The 20,877-nt window shown below is 54.7% G+C and overlaps 1 protein-coding gene across 4 annotated transcripts; it reads right to left on the minus strand.

Annotated features, from left to right (window-relative positions):
* Nucleotides 1-1,004: 1,004 nt before the first annotated feature.
* On the minus strand, nucleotides 1,005-19,934 carry SEZ6L2 (seizure related 6 homolog like 2). Of its 4 annotated transcripts, none has more exons than XM_060648933.3 (18): nucleotides 19,300-19,933; nucleotides 18,222-18,353; nucleotides 17,259-17,558; nucleotides 16,755-16,894; nucleotides 16,285-16,486; nucleotides 11,727-11,912; nucleotides 10,906-11,074; nucleotides 9,872-10,035; nucleotides 7,712-7,912; nucleotides 7,092-7,230; nucleotides 6,046-6,242; nucleotides 5,711-5,905; nucleotides 3,391-3,582; nucleotides 3,116-3,307; nucleotides 2,589-2,627; nucleotides 2,293-2,410; nucleotides 2,070-2,191; nucleotides 1,005-1,592 (listed from the first exon to the last, which is right to left on the minus strand). In XM_060648933.3, the coding sequence occupies exons 1-18, from the start codon at nucleotides 19,376-19,378 to the stop codon at nucleotides 1,576-1,578; spliced, it is 2,784 nt and encodes a 927-aa protein (XP_060504916.1). In that variant the 5' UTR covers nucleotides 19,379-19,933; the 3' UTR covers nucleotides 1,005-1,575. The 4 variants fall into 4 exon arrangements, with proteins under 4 accessions (XP_060504916.1, XP_060504917.1, XP_060504918.1 ...); XM_060648934.3 differs by having other exon boundaries at nucleotides 2,070-2,166; nucleotides 19,300-19,932; XM_060648935.3 differs by lacking the exon at nucleotides 2,589-2,627 and having other exon boundaries at nucleotides 19,300-19,934.
* Nucleotides 19,935-20,877: the final 943 nt, after the last annotated feature.

The following is a 20,877-nucleotide window of genomic DNA, read 5'->3' on the forward strand; positions in this document are numbered from 1 at the left end:
TCTCTCTCTCTCTCTCTCTCTCTCTCTGCCCCTCTCCCACTCGTGCTGTCTCTGTATCTCTAAATAAAATAAAATAAAATAAAATAAAATAAAATAAAATAAATAAATAGAAACTTAAACAAAATAAATCTGGTCCGGCCACTTATTGGAGCCTCATGAGGAAGTCCATTCATATCTCTGAGCCTCAGTTTTCTTGTGAGAAAAATGGGAATAGTTGTCCCTGTCTCACAGGGTCCTCGTAGGGGTTAAAAACATAATGCATAGAAAGTGCTTAGCACAATGCCTGGCACAGAATAAATGCCCAGAAATGCAGGCTGTTATTACTAGTAAGATCAGCTTGCATCATGTTCTCCTAAATTCAACCTCCTTTTGAGTATTTCAGTGTCCTTTCGAGTGTCCTAAGAGTGTTTATATTTAAATATAAAAATCTGAATTAAGTGAAATTCAATTAATTCGGAGATTCTTTAGACAAATGGGCTACAAATTCCTTATAATGTTCAAAAGTGGATATGCCGGAAAAGGAAGCCCACAGGGTAAAAAACAAGCTCATTCTTTGTGAAATGCTACAAATTTGACCCTTCCTTAGTAGATGTGTAAGAGCAGATGAGGGGACAAAAGAATGGTATACTTGGATGGATACAAAAGTTCTCAAAAGGAGCTTGCATTTTAGGTACACTGGTTATGAAACAAATGGAAAGCTGTTTGCCTCCTGCCTACTGTCCGCCATCTCCTGACTAGGTGCTTCTATACGAGCCTAGAAGCACCAAGCCCTGGCGGAGAGACAGCTGAGGCCCAGAGGGGGCTCAGCTTCCACAGAGGGTGAGACGAAAGCCAGGCTTTTTGACCCCTAGCCAGCCCCCCTTGACATTGCCCTGTGCCCAGTCTTGGAATGCCATCTTTTTTCCAAATTGTTCCCCTTTCCCCAGGCCTCTCTCCAGATGGGCCACCGTCACTGTGTCCAGCACTCTGTGACCCATCTTCCCACGCCCCACCAGCCCAGTTACAAATGGTGGTTTTCTGTTTATTGCTCAAAAACAAAAATCCATAAGCAAAGGCGGGGAGATTGTGGGCTGGGAGACGGCATGAAGTGGGTAGGGGCCTTGTCCCTGTTTTCCTCCTACATCTCTCTTCCTGTGACTCTCCAGAGCCCAGGGGTTAGGCCTGGGGCCAGAGCGTCTGGGAAGAGGCTTCATGGCCAAGGGAATGCAGAGCTCTCAGGCAGTCCTTTGGCAGGGGGCGGTGGGGGGGGGGGGGTTGCCCTGGGCTGGAGGGGTCCCAGGAGTTGCGGGGGGGCCGAGTTCCCCTCCCAGGGTCCAAAAGCCAGTAGGGCCAGAGGGGAGGGGCAGGCCCCTTGTTTGGCAACTGAGAAGAGGAGGCTTGGGCGGCAGGATGCTGGTTTATTTACTGTAGGGTCCCCAAGGGCCATCAAAGCCCCCTCGTGGGACCAGGAGACTATTTACACATCAGGGAGAAAGGGAGCCAGAGGCAAGGTCCTGTACTCCTCCCTGCCCAGGAGGGAGAGGGGAAGGGCGTCCTGGGTCCTGCGGCCTTAGTCTTGGGGTTCAGATGGAAACTTCATACTCCCGTGTATCCTGGAGACAGAGAGGTGGGATCAGTTGCTGGAGTGGGAGGGGGATGGAGGAGGGAACAAAGTGAGAGGAGGCACCCACAAGGAAGGGGAGAGACCGTGGGCTTTTTAAAAATAACATGGATCGTGAGGTTTGGGAGCCAGGGGGTGGGAACAGCCAGGGGATGTTCGGTTTATCTTATAGTATCTTAAAATCACATACAAAATCAGAGTTTCTGGATTGTCTCGACCAACTGGAAGATCTGGCAACTGCGCCCGAGTCTCCACTACGGACCCGATGGGGTGCAAGGTCTCCATTTAGCCACAGTCCTCACCACCCTCTATTGTTCACACCTGACTTGCTTTGTTCATTGGCGTGGCCTTGGTAGGCAGATGAGGTTGAAATTCCCCAGACAGGTATTACAGAGACTTTGAGAGAAGGTTTTGGAGTCCTGGGGGAGCTGAGAGGTGTGGCGCTCCGGGGGGCAGGGGAAGGGCTCACCCCAGCTTCGTACAGTGGATTGCTGAAGTCTGACTCCACAGTGATGGGGCTGTAGGAATGGGAGCCCGAGAAGCCGAAGAGGGATTTTCCCTGTAGCCTGGGAAAGGGAGGAGATAGAGGGGCTTATCGAGAGGTGAGCCCCCAACCCCCCCTCACCCAGGCGTCTGTGCCAGGCAGGCAGGACGTCTGCCCTGGCTCGAAGCTTCCCGAGTAGGGTACTTACTTGGTGTAGTATATGTAGACGCCGCTGCCGAGGACAATGACCAAACCCAGGGGCAGCAGGATAGCCAAAGCCAGGTTCCCGCCCTCCAGCTGACGCGACGGATCTGTGGTCTGGGTCACTGGGGAGAGGAGAGGCCAGTGAGCTGGGGCTGGGCCCAGCCCTGGGCTCTCCCAGCCTCCTGCCCTGGGCCTCGAACCCTGGGCCTCACCCCTCCGGGGCCTGGCCTCCTGCCCCCGGCCTCTGCCTTGCCCCCCCGACTCGGCCAGGCCTGGTTCTCCACCTGTGCCCTCACTGACCTTCCAGTTTTCGGTTGTCCAGGAGCTCCTCATAGGCCACTGCAGGGAGAGGAGGGGGAGGGGACGGGGTCTGAGCCAGGGAGGGGAGGAGGCTGGGTAGAGGCCGGGAGCCCAGGGGGGCTGGGCTGGACAGCCTGGGTCTCTCTGCCCTCTGCTCACCCTAAACTTTATCCTTCCCTTGGCGGGGGCGTGGCAGGAGTAGTCAGGGCAGGGCCTTCTTCCTCCTTCTCCAGACCCCTAAAAGTTCAGCCTTCTGGGGCAGTCTAAATGAATCGGGTCTGTGGAATTTGTCAAAAGTAGGGAAGTGGAGACTGCTCCAGAGGGCACGGGACTTCCAAGCCAAAGCCCCCTCTGCTCCATCATCCTTCAGGACAATTCTGTAATACCCGTGAGGATCAGAGCCCTCCGTAGGTGAAGGGGGAGCTCGGCAGGGTTAACCGCTGGTCTCAAATTCGCTTCCTGACTTTCCCAGCCCTGTCACTCCCCAGACACTGTTGCGCCCCCTCCGGCCCTGTCTGCCCAGGCACCTTTGCAGAGTGGGGGCTGGCTGGTCCACTGGGAGGGGTGGCCGGGCACACAGGTGATGGTGACCTCGCCGATGAGCTCAAAGCCCTCGTAGCAGAAGAAGCGCAGAGACTCGCCCGCCTGGTAGTGATGTTTATACAACGTCTGATAGCCATTCTCTGGCACCCCTGGGTTCAGGCACGGCTCATACTTCACTGCAGGGCACATGTCAGTCACAGGCCAGCTCGCTGCTGAGCAGGCCACCCAGCCACCCTTCCCAGGGTGTCCCCAGACTCACAGGCACACTTGGGGACCCGGTCGCTCCACTTGGGTGTGCCTGTGTCCCGGCTGTAGCAGGTGAGTACGGCCGCCCCCTCCAGGCTGTACCCGGGCAGACAGCGGTACTGGACGTGGGAGCCAACAGGGAAGCCAGCGTCCGAGGTGGTACGGTGCCCATTGGTGATCTCACCAGGGTCGGCACAGGTCATGACTGTTGGCAGGAGGGCAAGGTCAGGGGGAACTCGGCCCTTAAAGGATCTCCCAGAAAGCTTAGGGCTGAGCCGTGGGCCGTCTTCCCTCTAGGCAAGCCCCCCTCTCCCCCTATTTCCTCTGAATGAGGAGATCAGAAGTTGGAAAACCCTAAACCCCCATGCATTTTAGGTTTCAGGCTTCTTCCAGAAAAGAGTGGTGGAGGCAACCCAGGCCCTCACCCTAGGGTGAAATTTGAAATATGGTGGCCCCTGTACCAGAGCAGTCCAGCTACATCCCAGCACTGCCAGCCCTGCATGGTGGATCTTGGGCGGGACAGCAGCTGCTCTCTTTAATTTTATTTTTGAGAGAGAGAGGGAGAGAGAGAGACAGGGGGGCAGGGAAAGGGGGGAGAGAGGGGGAGCATGAGCCGGGGAGGAGCAGGCAGAGAGAGAGACGAACAGAGGGTCCAAAGCAGGCTCTGTGCTGACAGCAGAGAACCCAGTGTGGGGCTCGAACTCACAAACTGTGAGATCATGACCTGAGCCAAAGTCGGACGCTTAACCGACTGAGCCACCCAGGTGGCCCAGTAGCTGTCCTCTTTAGAGCCCTCCTGCTCAGCTCATCACTGTCCTTCCCAGCCCCTTGTGTGCTCCTACAGCCCGCCCTGCAGGTGCTTACTTACTTGCAAGAAGTAACAATCATAGCCATTTCTTGTACTTAGACCTGCACAAGGCACCCTGTTAAATGTTTTACATCCACGGTATCCTACACCCTGATGGTCCCGAAAGGCCAACGTGTCTCCTAGGGCTCAAGGCAGTCAAATAACTGGTCCACGGCCACTCAGCCAGGTCACAGCCCCATAACACTGGGCTGAGATTCGGAGACTTGAGTCTCAGCTCAGCTTCAGGCTCAATGTGCTGCCAGGCCCTTGGCCAGGCCCTATCCCCTGTCCCCTATCCCCTCTGGGTCCTGCCTCCGTCCCTTCCTGTCTCTGTCCCTGTCCTGTCCTGTCTGGGTTTCAGACTGGACATCCTGTGAATCCTTCCAGAGATGGGGAGCTGCGTCCTCCAGAACGTTTTCCTTGTGCGCAGCCCAAATCTGCCTTCCTGAGCTTAACCTCGTCGGGCCCACCGTTGCCCCCAAGGACCAGGTAGAAGACCTCCCATCCCACGTCCTCGCGGCCGGCTTCCCCAAATTTGAAGAAAATGACAGCAACCACCCCTTTCTGCTATTCTAAGAGATAAACACTCCCAGCTCCTTTCAATGTCACCTCCTCTGCGAAATCTCCTGTCCCATCCCTGGAACAACGACCCCCCCTTCCCTTCCCTTCTTCATATTTATAGCAGCTACTACTTACTGCTGCTGACACGCGCGCTGTGTGAACTTGATTTGCTCTTCACAGCCCCTTTTCCTATCTCACGGATGAGGCAGCCAAGGCTCAGAGATGTTAAGCACTTTGCCCCAAATCATCCCGCAGTTACCACTGTGCAATATTCTGAGTTGTTTAAGCATCTGTCCCCCTTCTGGACTGTGAGCTCCGCCAGGGTCGGGAGGGACCCCAGACCCTCTGCATAACCCTAACCCCGCATGGGGCTTCAAAGCCTGCATTGAAATAAACCGAATTCTCTGACCAGCCTCGGCCCTAGTACAGTGACTCCCCGTAAGGTCAAAGGTTAGGGACTGAGAGACTGGAGCAGGGTCTAGAACGAAAAGAGCGAAAAGAGCGAGCTGGAGCTGAGAGCTGACCCGGAAGGCCGGGAGGGGTGGAACTCGGCCTCAGCAGAGGCGGGGCCAGTAGGCTGTGGGGCGGGGCCGCGAAAAGGTGAAGCTGGACCCAGGGCACGCGGGGTCAGAGCCCAGAACAGTGCACTTGAGGGATGCCGCCCGGAGATGAGAGTGGGTCCAGGGGGGACAGTTTTGGGACACCGAGGATCGGAGGAATGGACCCCAAAGGGAAAGGGGGACGGGGCCTGAGCAAGATCTGGGCAGAATCCAGAACGAAGGGATGAAACGTGGCCGGGATAGGGGCGGGGACACAAAGGGACCGAAGCGGGACGCAGAGGGGTCTGGCGGCGCCCAAGCTGAGCCGCGAAACCCAGATGGGGAGGGGCGGGGCCATGAGAGATGTGGGCGGGGCCCGAGCTCACTCTTTTGGCAGGCGGGCGGCGCTGCGCTCCAGGACAGGTCCCACTGGCAGGTGAGAATGTCGGAGCCGAGGAGCTCGTAGCCAGGCTCGCACTGGTAAGTAAGCACGGTGCCCCGGATCAGGTCCCCGTGGGAGGCCGTCCTCCAGCCCCACTCCGGGGGTGGCAGCTCGGGGCACGTGTCGTTCCTCGGGACCTCTGCAGGGGAAAGACAGAGAGTTTGGATGCTACCCTGCGAATGACTCGGGGAGCCCTTCCAGCCTCGGGGACCTCGCGCTCCTCCCGCGATCTCTGGCCTACCGGACCCCTGCCCATTTCAGGACCTCAGACCTCGGTACCTTTGAAGTGCAACACGAAACCCTGCCCCAGGCCCGGGTTTGGGGGCCCTGGCGGTGCCTGGAACTGCAGCGTGAGGTCGGGCCCAGAGGAGAGGAGGCGGCGGCGCGGTTGGGGTCCCCGCAGCTGGGCCAGGACTCGGGCGCTGGGACCGTCCCCGTCGAACAGTGTCAGCATGTCCCCTTCGCGCACATTCAGGCTGCGGGGAGTGGGACCAGATAAGGGGGCTGGATTATGATCGGCCCCTCCTATCCGGTTCTGCCCAATCCCTAACTCAGTTCATTAGTAACCCTACCTACTCTCCAGCCCTGCCCACATTCTTCCATCCAAGGCCCGGCCCCGCCTTTTGACCAATTTTGGGCTTCTCTGTGCTAACCACTCCAGGTTCCACCTGTTCTGTGGCTCTTCCCAGTTCCTGCTTCCCCATTCCCAGTCCAACTCCTTGCGAGCTCGCACTCATTGGTCCCTCTTCCATCACGCGGTGAGCCACAGTCTCGCACAAGCCCCGCCCTGACCAATCACAGGCCATGTTCATTTACCACCAGCCCAACTCCAGGCCCCACCTGAGTATCTGCAGGCCCGCTTCTGGTTCGTCACGTGACCACCTCACACCAAATCAGCTCACTGGATTCTCCCCACACCCACACGCCCCTTGGGTGCTGGTGGTGATACAATAGCTTGGGCCTGGGCCCCTGGGAGTTACTCCAGGGGCGGCCTCAGAAACAGCCAAAGAGTGGGAGACTCCAGGCCAGAGCCCCCTGTTCACTATACCCCCCCCCCCCCCCCCCCCCCCCCCCCCCCCCGCCGCAGAAGACTGCATCAGCCCATTTCCTTGTCCAAAATCGCCTGGCTAATAATTTGTACCTAGGTCTACCCGACAACGCACTCCCCCATCCTGAACCCTTAGTTGCCTCTTTCATTAGGTCGTATATTCACCAAATCTCGTGTAGACGTGCAAGCCGGCCAGGCTCAGAATGCAGGCTAGGCTGTTGTCATACCACACTTCACCGACCCACGCCCGCCGCACCCCTGCAGCACCCAAACGTACATCTCCACTTGGAGCAAGATGCGCTTCTCCTCTTGGACATGTAGGCCCCACACGCAGTCCTGGCCGGGGCTATAGCTCTGGGGCCAGTCAGGAGAGAGGACCACACCAGCTGCCTCTGACAGCTCCCCTCCACACATGGCTAGGGTGGAAGGGGGGTGGTGTCAGATTCAGAACCCAGGTGGGAGGGCGGTCTCCAGTTCACCACAGACCTCACCTCTCCCAACTGCATGCACTAGACCACCTCACAGGTTTCCTGTAACCTATTAAGACACCTGTTTCTCGATGTACCCAGTCCTGTTGTACCCAATCCCCAGCCCTGCTCTCAATTAGCCCTGCCCATGCTCCAGCCTATGCCTTACCCCCCCCCCCCCCCCGCCAACCCATAACTTAGTTCTATTTCTAGCTCTTCAAGACATTTGGGTTGTGACCCCTAAGTTTTGTAACAAACCCACCAGTTATTTAGTTAAGAAAACTATTTCTGAAAGGGACAGGGATTTGCCCAAGGCCTCGGTTTATTAGGTTTGGAGAGGCAAGTCTCCTCCCTGAATGGCCTTCCTAAGATTCCCAGCCCCGGGGGAGTCTGTAGACTGAAGGACCTCCTGGCGATGTCGAGGGCTCACCCTTGCAGGCTGGCTCTGTGTCGTTCCAGTGGGGCTCTGTGGGATCCACACACTCGATGGCATTGGGGGGGCCCGGGGGCTCTAGGGCATATCCTGGGAGGCACGAGAAGGTGGCCAGTGCCCCTGGGCGGTACTCAGGGTCCGTGGTGGTGACATTGCCATGTGCCAGGAAGGGGGCAAAACAGCGATCTTCTTCAAAGGCTAGAGAGGAGTCAGTCACAGAAATTAAGCATTAAGATAGGTCTCAGGGGTCTCAGACTGGGGGGACTTAGGCTGAATTCAAGTGTCGTTTGGCCATTCCGTGGTCTGTTTACAATGGAATGCTTAGGGCTTAACTTTCACTCTCCAGACTCCTCCAAACCCTAACACTTCTCATTTACACATTTCTGTTACCTTCCTGGCCTCTGGAGGAAAACTGCTAGGCTAGTCAAATCCCAGCTCCCATTCTACAGATGAGGAAACTGAGGTCCAAGGACAAAAAGTCACTTGCCCAGTGTCATACACTAGGGCAGTGGCAGAATCAGGTCTCAGACTCACATGGCTTGATTCCCAGCTAGAGACACTTGGTTTTAGAAACTGCAGAGGAGGGAGAGGAAAGGGTGCCTTTGGAGAACTGGCTCATGTAAGTGTGTTCTCCCCTCAAAAATAACAGATTCTGATTACCCCTGATCATCCATGCTGTGGCTAGAATCCAAAAGTGCAGTGAATGCAGAAGCTACTCAATTTTGATTTTGGACTAAGTCAGCAAAAATAAACATTTGGAGAGCATTTTAGTTTTGGCCCACGTGATCATATCTTAGCTGCAAAACTATACGTGAAGAGGAATCTGAAGCTCATGGAACAGCAATGACCCACAACTAGGGAGGCAGGCCTTAAACCTGGAACTCTTTTCACATTTTCAAAGACAAAATGCAAATTATTTTTTAGATCCACTGTTGTAGTTTACTGTTATTTAACCCGATGAGTTTAAGTGTCATGTCCAAATCCTATGCACCCATCAGGGCCCAGTGCCAATTCCATTTCTCCCTTGATTCATACCAGAAACCAGCCCCTCCCATCTCTGAGCATTTCATTTTCTTTATCTCTCTCCTGCTACTGTTTGCACAAATCCTCTGCTCCAGTCACACTGAAATTTCCTGTTTCCCAAACATACCAGGCCTTTCTATGACTCTTTACTATTGCTCACACTGTTCCTTTCACCTGAGATGCTCATCCCTAATCTCCCTCTTTTATTTATTTATTTTTTTAAGTTTATTTATTTATTTTGAGAGAGAATGAGTGGGGGAGAGGCAGAGTAAGGGAGAGAGAGAATCCCAAGCAGGTTCCACACTGTCAGCACAGAACCCCACTCAATGCTCCAACTCACGAACCATGAGATCATGACCAGAGTGGAAACCAAGTCAGACCCTTAACCGACTGAGCCACCCAGGTGCCCCTAATCTCCCACTTTTAAAATTCTCTCTATCCCAGAGCCTGGCCAGTAGGTAGAGTATGAGACTCTCAAAATTCTCTCTATCCTGTAAAGGTGTTCAAACACCTCTTCTCCCATGGTCGGCTGACCTCCTTGTTTCTACCTGTCCAGCATCCGGTCCCCCTTCTTCTGTTTACAGCACTCCTTTTTTCATTTTGGGATACATGCCTCCCCGGTCAATGAGGTCCGGTTGGGGCCAACTCTGGATGGTTATGTGATGTGGATCTGCCAATCCTAACACCACTTGACCCTAGCTTTAATGAGGCTCGGGTGTAGGCACATGACCTAAGCCAGGGAAATGAGAGCCCTTCTTGGCATTTCTGCTGAGAAAGTGCTATACTTTCTCTTTCTGGTTGTCTTACTAAGTTGGTGGTTTATCAGTCAGAACTGCTAGGTCCACCACATATGAGAGCCTGACAATGAAGCCAACGCAGAGCAAAGAACAGAGAGATTAAGGTAATTGGACTCTTGGCCAGCCATATATGAAACTTAAAGAGAAAAAGCCACTTCAGGAATTAGAAGGGGTCCATCAGAGGGGATTTCTAGAGTTTTAGGGTGGGAAAGCAAGTTAGGTTCCAGGGATCCAAACACAGAGATGAACAGGGACAGTGTTTGTGCTTGTGACTGTACCTGGCCATCAGGAAGAGGGGAGAGTGCAGGAGTTGGGGCCCCGAGAGGAGGGCGGTTACCTTCAAATCGGAGGCTTAGCAGCAGGGGATTGGCAGGTGTCTCTGAGAGCAGCTCCACATACAGGGACTGGGCATCACTGATGAGACCCCGCTCTGGGACATCATCCATGTCTGAGTCATAGATGACTGGGGAGAGGGGACTGCCCCCTGAGCGCACCATTAGCCTGAGATGGACAGAAGGGTCGTCAGGAGCTCAGTTTCCCCTCAGAAGCTGCCCCACCTCTTGCCAGGCTCTCCTCACTCATTTTCAAGCTATTGTTTTCAAAGGTCGACTACATGCCAAGTATTCTAAGCCTTTACACATTTCGTCTCATTTTCTTTTCTTTTTTTTTTTAATTTTTTTTTAATGTTTATTTATTTTTGAGACAGAGAGAGACAGAGCATGAACGGGGGAGGGGCAGAGAGAGAGGGAGACACAGAATCGGAAGCAGGCTCCAGGCTCTGAGCCATCAGCCCAGAGCCCGACGTGGGGCTCGAACTCACAGACCGTGAGATCGTGACCTGAGCTGAAGTCGGAGGCTCAACCGACTGAGCCACCCAGGCGCCCCTCTCATTTAATTTTCACAAGAGCCCTTGAGTGGGTACTCTTTATTACTCCTTACTTTAGAGATGAGGACACGGAGGCCCAGAAAGAGTAAATAACCTGCCCAACATCACACAGCAACTCGTGGCAGAGCTGCGATAGCAGTTAGATAGAGGGGGCACCAATGATGATGAGGATGCCAAGCACATTTACAGTGCTCTCTGTGGGCCAGGCACCCTTCTAAGTATTTCATGTGTCTTAACATGTATCCTCACAGAAACCTTCAAAAGGAGGTCCTATTATTGCCACTCTACAGGAGAGGAAACTGAGGCACAGAGAAGTTCAGTGATTCATCTAAGTTGACACAGCTATACTGCCTAAGAAGGGGAAGGACCGATCTGTATTTGACACAAATTTTAACTGGGATCCACCCCAGACCTGTCTGACCACCCCCTGCAGCCTCCCTGTTTCCCAGAGGTGGGGACCTCTGACTCAAGGCGCAGATCCTCACCGGTCATTGTCCTCATCCAGTGAGACCCTCTCGAAGTGCAGGTGAAGCCGGCGTCCCTCAGCTGCTTCAATGACCCAACGGCAGGTGAGGTTGGGCCCTGCCGCTCCCCCAGGCTCAGGGGACACGATGCGGCCCAGTGTAGCATTGTGGATGGTGCCACCACAGGATGCTGTGGGGGGGGGGGGATATGTTAAGGTGACTTGTCCTCCTGTCTTCAGAGCTGTTACATCCACACCTTTGGTTGGGACCTGGCCTCAGCGTGCCCTACAGGCTCACGGCAGAGGACAGGACATTTCCAGGCCACCACTCAGGTAGGGAACCAGCCCTAAAATAGGAAACCCCAGAATGGACACCTCCTAGGATGGAAATCCTGCTAATATGAACACTCTCCAGATGTGGATACCCTGGCATCTGGAGTTATGGGGGATCCCCCAAATTGAAGCCCTCAAATGGAAAATCTTCCAGACGGGATCACCAGGATGAAGACTCTCCAGGACAGAGACCCTCTAGATATGGACCTCAAGAATGGTTTCCTTGAGGATGAGGAGTCCCTAAGAGAAGAGGCAGCCAGAATGGTGACTCCCCAAATGGAAACCCTCTAGGCAGGACATCCCCAGATAGAGACCCACCCCCAAGAATGGAGATTCTCAGAGGATAGGGACATTCAGTGTAAGGAGCTCCAGATGGAGACACCAGGATAGGGACTCTTCTAGGCAGAAACCACTTCAAGATGGATGTTCCCCAAAGATGGAGATGCCCAAGATAGTACCCTCCCAATGGGGCTCCCAGGACAGGCCCCACTTAGCATGCAGGAGACTCACCCATACAGCTGGGGGGTTCACCACTCCAGGCTGGCCGGGTGCCATTGAGGCAGATAAGGGTCTCCTCACCCTGCAGCTGGTAGCCCGAATCACAGTGGAAGGTGGCAGTACCCCCAGGGTGCAGGTCTGTCACGCTCACATCCCCATGGGTCGGCCGGGGAGGGAAGCCACAGCTCAGGAGATAGGCTGGATAAGGCAGAGCAGGGAGAAGGACTCTTTTCTCCAGGCCACTCTCACCAATCACCCAGCACTTCCTTCCCCCTTTCCACATCCCCCTGGAGGCACAGACTGGCTCCTTACTGGAGTTTTCACATGGCTACTTGGTCTAATGAAGAGATAACTTCAATATCTCTTATCTCCCCTAATCTTTGTAATCTACCCACTTTGGCTTCCATTTTACAGATGAAGTATCTGAGATTCAAAGACATTCTGACTGTGGTACATATTTGGTGTGTGACCTCAGGCAAATCAGTTGACCACTCTGAACCCATCCAGCTCTAATAATAACAAATAGTATTTCCAGAGCCTGTTCAGCTGCTAAGGTGAGTTTATGCAGCACTTTTGAGGTAGCCAGAGTAAGACTGCGATACGTTTTCCAGATGTAGAAATTGGCTACTAAGTGCCTCATCATGTTTTCTCCCTCCTTTAAAAGCATTTTTTTTAATGTTTTATTTATTTTTGAGACAGAGAGAGCATGAGTGGGGGAGGGGCAGAGAGAGAAGGGGACACAGAATCTGAAGCAGGCGTCAGGCTCCGTGCTGACACGGGGCTCAAACCCACGAACTGTGAGATCATGACCTGAGCCAAAGTCAGAGGCTTAACCAAGTGAGCCACCCAGGCGCCCCTATGCTTTCTCCCTTCTACACATACAGACTCTCTTCCACGGAGGTGCGTGGTAGTAGGATTCCCTCAGCTTTCATCCAGAGGAGCCACATGAAACTCCTTTAGGAACTTTGACCATCTTGTCATTAAAGACCTTCATACTCAGTGCCCCCTAAATGAATCCTCCAGTGAAAGTGAAGTGCTAGGGAAAGCTTTGCTTTCCTTTGTTTCTCTCCTCCTCTCTTGCAGTGAGAACTATCCAATCTCTCTTTTTGTGCTGGCTGCTAAGACGCTCGGAACCAGATCGAGGCTTGTCCCTAGCAACAAGGGCCTGTCCATCCACGTCTATTTTTTCATCTTTAATACGCACTTCCTGGCACCAATTTTCTTCTTATTTTATTTAATTTTGCTGTGTTCTTTTTTGAAAGCCTCCTGAAAACCTTGTGGAATCCTATGAGAGAAATAAATAGAAAGTGACTTTGGGGATGCCTGGCTGGCTTAGTCAGACGAGCATGCGACTCTTGATCTCAGGGTCATTAGTTTGAGCCCCATGTTGGGTGTAGAGATTAATTAAATAAGAGAAAGAAAGAACGAAAGAAAGAAAGAAAATAGGAAGGAAAAGAAGGAAGGAGGAAAGAAGGAAGGAAGGAAGGAAGGAAGGAAGGAAGGAAAGAAGGAAGGAAAGAAGGAAGGAACAAAGAAAAAGAAAGGAAGAGACTTGGTAGTAAACAATGGACTCTAAATTTGGTCCTGACACAGTTCTGTGTGTCTGTTTCAGACCAGTCACAGTCCATCAAGAAGGGCTGCCAGGCGGAGGTGCACCAAAGCTGGGTCTCTGTAGCAGGGGTAGGCTCTGGGTAACCGTGCTTGGAAGGTACCAGTTTGCCTGGGCCTTTGTTTTTGCTAACTCTCCAGCCCTAAGTGATTCTGTCAGAGACCTGGTCTCTCCCTACTTCAAAATTCAATAAGCATTTCCTTGGCTGGGCGCTGGGCACAGAGAGGCAAAAAGGGCCCCCAGGCTTTGCCCTTCGGGAGTTCACAGTCTATGAAGATAAACACAAAAACCTTCCAGAATACAGTGCTTTAAGTACATATTAGCCTCTTGATGACTCTCCACAGTTAGCAGAATCAAGTCCAAATGCTTTGGGTTGACATTCAAGTGCCTTCCATAGCTGTGTCCAGCGCAACACTCCCAGCGTCAGGTCTTAGCACCCGCAATCCGTATATCCTACCCAATGTAATTTTGTGACTTCCGTATCTTTTCACACCATTTCCCCCACCTGCAAGGCCCTCTTCTCGCCCTTTTTCATTTCTCAAGGAGTAACTTAAGAACCACCTCTTCCAGGAAGTCTTCCTCACCCCTCCCCTTTCCAATTGAGTTCGTTTCTTTCTTGCCTCTCCACATGCACCTGCATAATCTTATCATCACATTGACTGCTGTCTATTGCCATGATGAGACAGAACCACGCCTTATTTATTTTGTCTCCCAAAAGCCTAGCCTAACTGGTCCACTGATGCGGCGGCGAAGAGGATTTTTGGAACAATACACAAGAGCACTGGATTTGGAACCGGGCAGACCTGAGTTCTGGGTCCAGCTCCAAGACTTATTAGCTGTATGACCTTGAACAGGTGATGTCACCTCTAGGGCCTGTCACCTGTAAATGGCAGTAATAACCGCTATCATTGACAACTGGCCTTCAGGTTAAAGGAAAGAAACACGCAAAGCACCTGACACATAGAAAGTACTCAGAAAAGCTTAATCACTTGCCACTCCACCTCAATTAATGAATGCCTCAGAGTCAGGGCTGGGGACTGACTGCTGACTCTGCAATGAACTTACAGGTGGTTTAGCATCCATCTGACCTTTCATCCTCTCAGAGCTGGGGGTCACTCTCGGGGGTGCTGGGAGATGCAAAGGAAACCACAGTTGGCGCAGGGGTTTTGTAAATGGGAACGCTCGCTGGGCTTGGGGCGAGCAGTGATGGAGCCTTTGGCCTTTCAGAGAAGCTAATGAGGCCACTTTGGACCAGAGGCCCCTTCTAGTGCAGACTGGGGAGCGCTTAAACAGGGCCTCGGTCCCAAAGGTGCCCTGAGAAGCTGCAAAGCAGGGAAGACCGAGGCAGGTAATGAAGGCCAATTTATGCAATAGCCCTGCTTCCCCAAATGTTCTACTTAGTCTAAAGAGTCCTATTTTCAATGCCCTAGGGAAGTGGCTGCTTAAGAGAGCCAGCAGGGAGCCATTTTGTAAAATCGGAAGTCCTGCCCTGGGCCCGGGCCCTGGGCCATGCCCTTGCTTCCTGCTGATCCGACCACCAGTTACATGGCCCCCACCTCACTGGGTTCTCCGCGAATAGGTCTCTCCACCTTGCACACATGAGCCCCTGGGGCTGGGCAGAGGCCTCAGGAGAAACTCAAAAGGGTGTGAGGAAGGGGTACGGGTGGTGTGTGAGCTGGATAAAGCCCACAAGGGAAACGGGGGGCAGCAGAGCACACAAGAGGCAGGCAAGGCCATGAGGTGATGTAAATGGGGACATTGGGCCCAAACATAGTTCCCTCTCTGTTTTCCAAGGAACACAGGGACTTTGGAGATGGCAGCAGGGTCCGGAATGGGACAGTGGGCCGGGACTGTTGCCTCATACACACGTGTATGCTAGAACATACCCTTGCACTGTGGGAAGGTTCCCGTACACACGGGTGAGCACCAATGTCCACCTGTTTGTAGGCTGTCCGTGGGTGGTTGCTCATGAATGCAGTTGTGCCTCTTACGCCCCCCAAACCCAGCAGGATCTTTCTAGGCCACATATCTGAGGCTGTCACTATCTTGCTTAAAACCTCTCAATCCGTGCCCCTTGCAGGATAAAGTCCTCTGTACTCCTTACTGAAGCTGATAAGGCCCCTCATGATCTGAATCCAACCTACCTCCCAGTCTGGTCTCTTAGAGCCTGCTTCCCGCCCACCACTTTCTGGGTTTTTCTGTAGCAACAACTGACATTGCTGAGCTCTCACTGTGTACGAGACACTATTTTAAGCACCTGACATGTATTAGTTAATTTGATCTTCCTAATAATGCCATGAACTAAGTATTATGATCCCCACTTTTCAGGTGAGAAGTGAGGCACAGAAAGGTTAAGTAACTCCCCCCAGGTCACACAGCTAAGACAATTCTGTCTTCCATGCTGAATCACTTCAACTCCTCAAGGAGGCCATGCTTTTTCATCCGTCAGGACACTTGCCTCTTTCTCCCCCTCCCACCTTCCCCTAGCAGCTCATCTTTTAGTTCCCAGCTTAGTTACCTCCTCCAAGAAGGTGTCCCTGTATCCCTTAGGAGAAATTTAGGTCCCTTTGAAATTTGTTCCCTCTGCCTGTGTTTCCTTCATCATAGGGATATAGGTCCGAATCTCACTGAATTATAATCATCCTGATTACTTGCCCATCTCTTTACCTAGATTCTGAGTTCCTTGATGATTTACATCTAGCTTGTTCATTTCTCCCTCCAGGGATAACACAGGGCCGGTATGAAACGGGTGCTCAATAAACATTTGTCGAGTGAATGGGTGAACTGCCACTTGGATGTGTGCACACCCAGACACAGGTCTGTGAGTGTGTGAAATAAGTGTATGTAGATCTCCTCTATGGGCTCTGCCCCCAGGGTCCTAGCCAGGAGGAAAGGCTCCTGGTGATGTCCCTTGTGCCCAGTGTGGCCTCTCCCCTTTCACCAGCACCCCAGACTCCTCACCCTGATAGTGGATCCTGAAGCCACCGCCCCTTGGGACCCGTGGACTCTGGAAGTGCAGGAGTAGTCGGTTGGTTGGACTCCTAAGGACCTGTCCTTCTCCCAGCATGGAGGAGTTGGCCAGGAGTCGGGGGGCCAGGCCTGGGGACCCCCCACCAGCCAGCACCAGGAGTTCCTCCTCCCGAGACAGGTTCAGCGTCTGCACCTAAAGAAGCCAGACCCAGACCCCCCGGGACAAGTCAGTGAGGGCGGGTGACCCCTAAGTCCCCCACCCCTCGCCTTCCCCTCCCTTGCACGTGGCAGCCAAATATCACTGTGACATCGGTCAAATCATAGAACTCTAGGAGCGTCTTTGAGATCCTCGGAAAACAGGCCCGCTTCAGTTAGGAAACAGGTTCTCTGGTTCCCAGGCCAAACCTGTGCACACCCCTGGGCCTAGAGGAAAGGGCTTGGGGGCTTCAAAGTCCAGTTACCTGGATCTCAATGCCGTAGCCAGGGTAGACATGGATGCTGTATGTGCAGTCCAGGAGCCCCACGGTGCGGCTGGCTGCGCTCCCCAAATCTGGAGACTCCACGTGCCCTTCGCCCTCAGAGATGTTGTTATTACACAGAACTGAAGAGATACAAGTGGCTGGAGTTGGGAGAATCACTGGATTCTTGCCCTCCCAGCCAAGCAACTCCGGGGGTCCTCACCTGTCTTGGCCCCAGCACCCCTCATCACCTTTATCCGGTGCTCCCTCTCCCCCCTCGCCCTCCCCCGTGCCCACAACTCCCTTCCCCAACCATAATGGAGATAAAACACATAGAGAGGTGCTGGTACATAGCAAGGGCATATGAATGCCAGCCTTTATTATTATTGAGCGGAAGCCCAGACCCCTTCTTCCACACGTTCCCAGCAGCCTCTCCCCCTGCACACCCGCTCCTCTCCCACATTCGTACTCCTGCACACTGTCCCCATCCCCTTTCCCTCGCCTCACCTGGGCTGGTCACCGTGGTGGTAACAGTTGTCGTGGTGATGATGGTGGTCGTGGTCTCCTCCTCTCCTCCCTCGGGCCCGAGGGGTGGGCCTGGGGAGGCGGGGCCAGGAAGGGGCGGGGCCGTAGTTCCTGGGGGCGGGGTCAGCAGCTCTGGTGCGGTGGGGCCTGCCCCCCTGCCCCCTTTAGAGGTTACGGCTGTTGTCAGAGGCCCTGTCCCTGGCTCAGTGGCCCGTGGCAGGGAGGGCGCTGCAAGAGTCTGGCCGGCTGGAGGGGTGGCTAGTGTGGGGTCTGGATCAGATCCTGGGACAGTGCAACGGAAGTCAGGGCACAGAAGGAGCAAATCGGGGGGCCATGGGTAGGGAGCAGGGCTGAGGGAAACTGGGGGCTCCCCCACTGAACCCCAAAGACCTCCCCCACAAGGTGCAGCCCCCCCCCCCACGTCTCCCTTCCCCACCCGAACTTTGAGCCTCCTCCCAAGGCGTCCACAGCCTGACCCCCCATCCCTCGCCACCTCTCTGCCTAGGTCCTTCCATTCTGACAGTCTCCTTGAGCCTCTCCATGCCTCCCCCTTCAGATCTGGCTCCCCTTCCTGTGTACCCCTTTCTCTCTCCTCTCTCTTTCGCTTTCTCTGGAACTCTTCTCTGTTTAGTATTCCCGTGGCTCTCTGACTTTATGAGTCTAAATTTGCTACTCTCTGCATTTCTCTCTTTCTGTGTCTCCCTCCCCCCTGTTCCTCCGAGTCTGGTTCTCTGAGTTTCCCTCTATGTTTCTCTCTGATGGTCTGTTTTTCTGTCTGGCTCTGTCTCTTGATCATTCTGTCTCGATTTCCCTGGGTCTCTGTCTATGCCCAGTTTTGACACGCTCTAACCATCACTCTCTGAACGTCACTGGCTTGGGTTCCCATCTCCCTGAGTTTATTCCCTCCCTCTCTGTGTGCCACTCGTGCCACTCTGGGGGCCTCACCCGGCAGGTAGCCCATCTCTGGACCCCTCCTCAGCAGGGCCCCATGGAGCAGCTCGGCCAAAGCCTCGGAGGCTACTGTGGGGGCCTCACTTCCGGGCTCTGGCAGTACCTCTTCTTCCTTCAGGGGCAGACCTAGGAGATGAAGTTGTGTGAGCCCTTCCACTGCCCTACACTCTTTCCTTCTCCAGAAAGATCTTTTCCAGAGCTCTTCCCCTCTCCCCAGTCAGCAGGGCCTGCAGGAGCTCAGAGGGTCCCAGACTGGGCTGAGAGCCAAGATTGGAGGAGGGGCTCCCAGCTGCCTCACACACTCCTGCACCTTCCCCTCTCCCCCCACCCCCCAGGCTGAGTGGGCCTTCAGTGAACCCTGGACAGCGCCAGCAGCGTGGCCACAGTGCTACCTTCATTTTCCCCTCACTGGTGCTCTTCCCCAACCCTGGAGCTCTGCAGAGGGTCTGGCAGTACCTCCCAGCCCTTGCTTCCGCAGTGCCCAGCTTTCTTTCTGGGTTTCTGTCTCTGCAGTGTGGTGTTCTCTCTCTCTCTCTCTCTCTCTCTCTCTCTCTCTTTCTCTCTCTCTCTCTCTCTGTCTCTCTCTCTCCCTCTCTGCAGTCTCTGCCAGCTTCCCTGGAGTCTGGCGAGGGGTCAGATTAGAGGACTGAATATTTGGTCTCTGGTCTCTGAGCACTGCCTCTGTTCATCTGTCTTTGTCCATTCGTCCAAGAGCGTTTGTGTGTGCAGTGCCTGGCGTTTCTCCCACCACCTCCGTGTCCCACCCAGGTACCCTGCATGCTTCATGCCGCCTCCGCAGACATCCCCCCAACTTCCCCAGCCCTTCTTCCTGGATTTAACACCCCCCCCCCGGCTCTGGTAAAAGCTCCCCTCATTCATTCCCCCACCTCTTCAGTATTGGGGGTTAGGGCTCCAGGCACCAGCGAGAAAGCCCTGGCTTGCCCCTTCCCCATCAGCTGTACCCCTCCCCTCCCCCAGAAGCTCAGAAAGCCCAGGATGTTCAGAGAAAGGATGGCAGAAGACCCAGCTGAGGACCTTCCCCGGGCCTACCCCCACGCTCCCATGTCCTTACCTTGAATCCAGGGACAGCTCAGCAGAATTAAGAACAGCAGCTGGGGAGGCGGCGGGTGCTGGACCCTGGGAGTCCCCATGGCGACTCACACCGATTTCTCTCCTCTGCGTCTCTCCTAAATAATCTGTCACCTTTCCTCCGTCTCCTTTTATCTTTCCCTTTCCTTATTTATTTTTTTTCCCTGCTAGCATGGAGCAAGAAAGACAATTTCTCTGCCCCTTGGGTTGGAGGGGCAGAATTGGGCTGGAGGTCGCCTGGATCCCACCCCTCCTTGCCCAATCTCCTCTGTCTTCTGCTCTCGGGTCTGTGGGAGAGGGGGCGCGGCTCCGGCTGCAGGGGGTGGGACCAAGAAGCCCGAAGGGGCCGGGTCGCTTGGGTTACCCTCTCGCTCGGGCGCCTGGGTCCCCCCAGCTGGCTGGATCCCAAGCTGGGGGAGTGGGGAGAGGCAAGGCAGCTTCAGGGGGTCTGGGGTGGGGTCGAGGATCAGGAGGGTCCCTACTGTGCTCTAGCGGGGCTTGGCGGGGAGGGGAGGGGGTTGCGGAACCTGGAGAGCCGAAGCTCGGGCACAGGAGCTGCGGGAGGGAGAAGCTGAGAAAGGTGTCGAACCCACGTCAGATCCTGGGGACGGGCGAAGGGAGGGGCCAGGATTTATTTGGGGGCGACGGGGAGGGGGGAGGGAGAAGGAGGAAGTGCAGATGGAGGAAGGAGGGACCACATGAGCCAGACCGTAATCCTCACTCCCGCGGCCCCTAGGGGAGGCAAAGGAAACTCTGGTCCTAGCTGTAATTACAACCTCTTCCCCCAGCCTTTCCAGCACATCTGGAATCTGAATCTCCTCTTCCCAGGGTGCTGAGGGGCGGCACAGCTGGGTTCACGCTTGGTCGGCTTCCCAGTATGCCCCCTACCCACATCCAGGACCCCCACCCCCCACAGGACTTCCCTTTCTGTTTTACAATTCATGTGCAATGGGCTCCCCTCTTCCAGGAGAATGGCAAGTTTACACGTTTATGAGAAGTCGCAGGGGCGACAGGCCGGGATCTGGGGAGGGGAAACCCCTTCTCTTACATTCACGACCCCGGCCAGCGGCCAGGCAGCTTCAACTTTGATTTTTTTTCTCCTGGCCTCTGTCACCACGCCTCTGGGGCGCCCTTTTCAGCACCACCAGCCAGCGGACAGCTCTTCTCGGCCCAGCCGGAGCGGGCCCGGCCCCCCGCGCCGCCGGCGATTGGCTGAAGCCACCCTCACTATCAATCAGGCTCCCGCCGGGGGCCGGCTCTAGTGAAGGCGGAGGGGGAGGGGAGTCACAGGCCGACTGGTCAAGGGATCTGCAGACCTATGGACGGGCCGCAGTGTCCCTGTCCTCAGTCCGCGAGCGCCGGCCTTGTCCATCAGTCCGCGCGCCCGCCCCGCCCCTTGCCTTGCCACGCCCCTCCTCAGCCCCCGCCCCTTCTTTTCGCATTGCGGGGCGGCTGGAGGTTGGCACAGTGCCCCCTGCGCCCCACGTGGCGCCCCGTCGGGGCGGGGAGGCAAATCCGGAGACGACCCCCCCCCTCCCCCCATCCTGGCTGAGATGCGGCT

This window comes from Panthera onca, chromosome E3 (genome assembly GCF_046562875.1).
Source record: "Panthera onca isolate mPanOnc1 chromosome E3, mPanOnc1 haplotype 2, whole genome shotgun sequence".
NCBI classification, from domain to species: Eukaryota; Metazoa; Chordata; class Mammalia; order Carnivora; family Felidae; genus Panthera; species Panthera onca.

Excerpts from the sequence above, each read along its gene's own strand:
- SEZ6L2 (XM_060648933.3), bottom strand. The coding sequence starts at position 19,378 with ATGGGGACTCCCAGGGTCCAGCACCCGCCGCCTCCCCAGCTGCTGTTC. Across the intron at positions 11,075-11,726 it reads TGAACCCCCCAGCTGTATGG|CATCCTGTGGTGGCACCATC; the intron begins GTGAGTCTCCTG and ends CCCCCCCCACAG. Across the intron at positions 5,906-6,045 it reads TTTCGTGTTGCACTTCAAAG|AGGTCCCGAGGAACGACACG; the intron begins GTACCGAGGTCT and ends TTTCCCCTGCAG.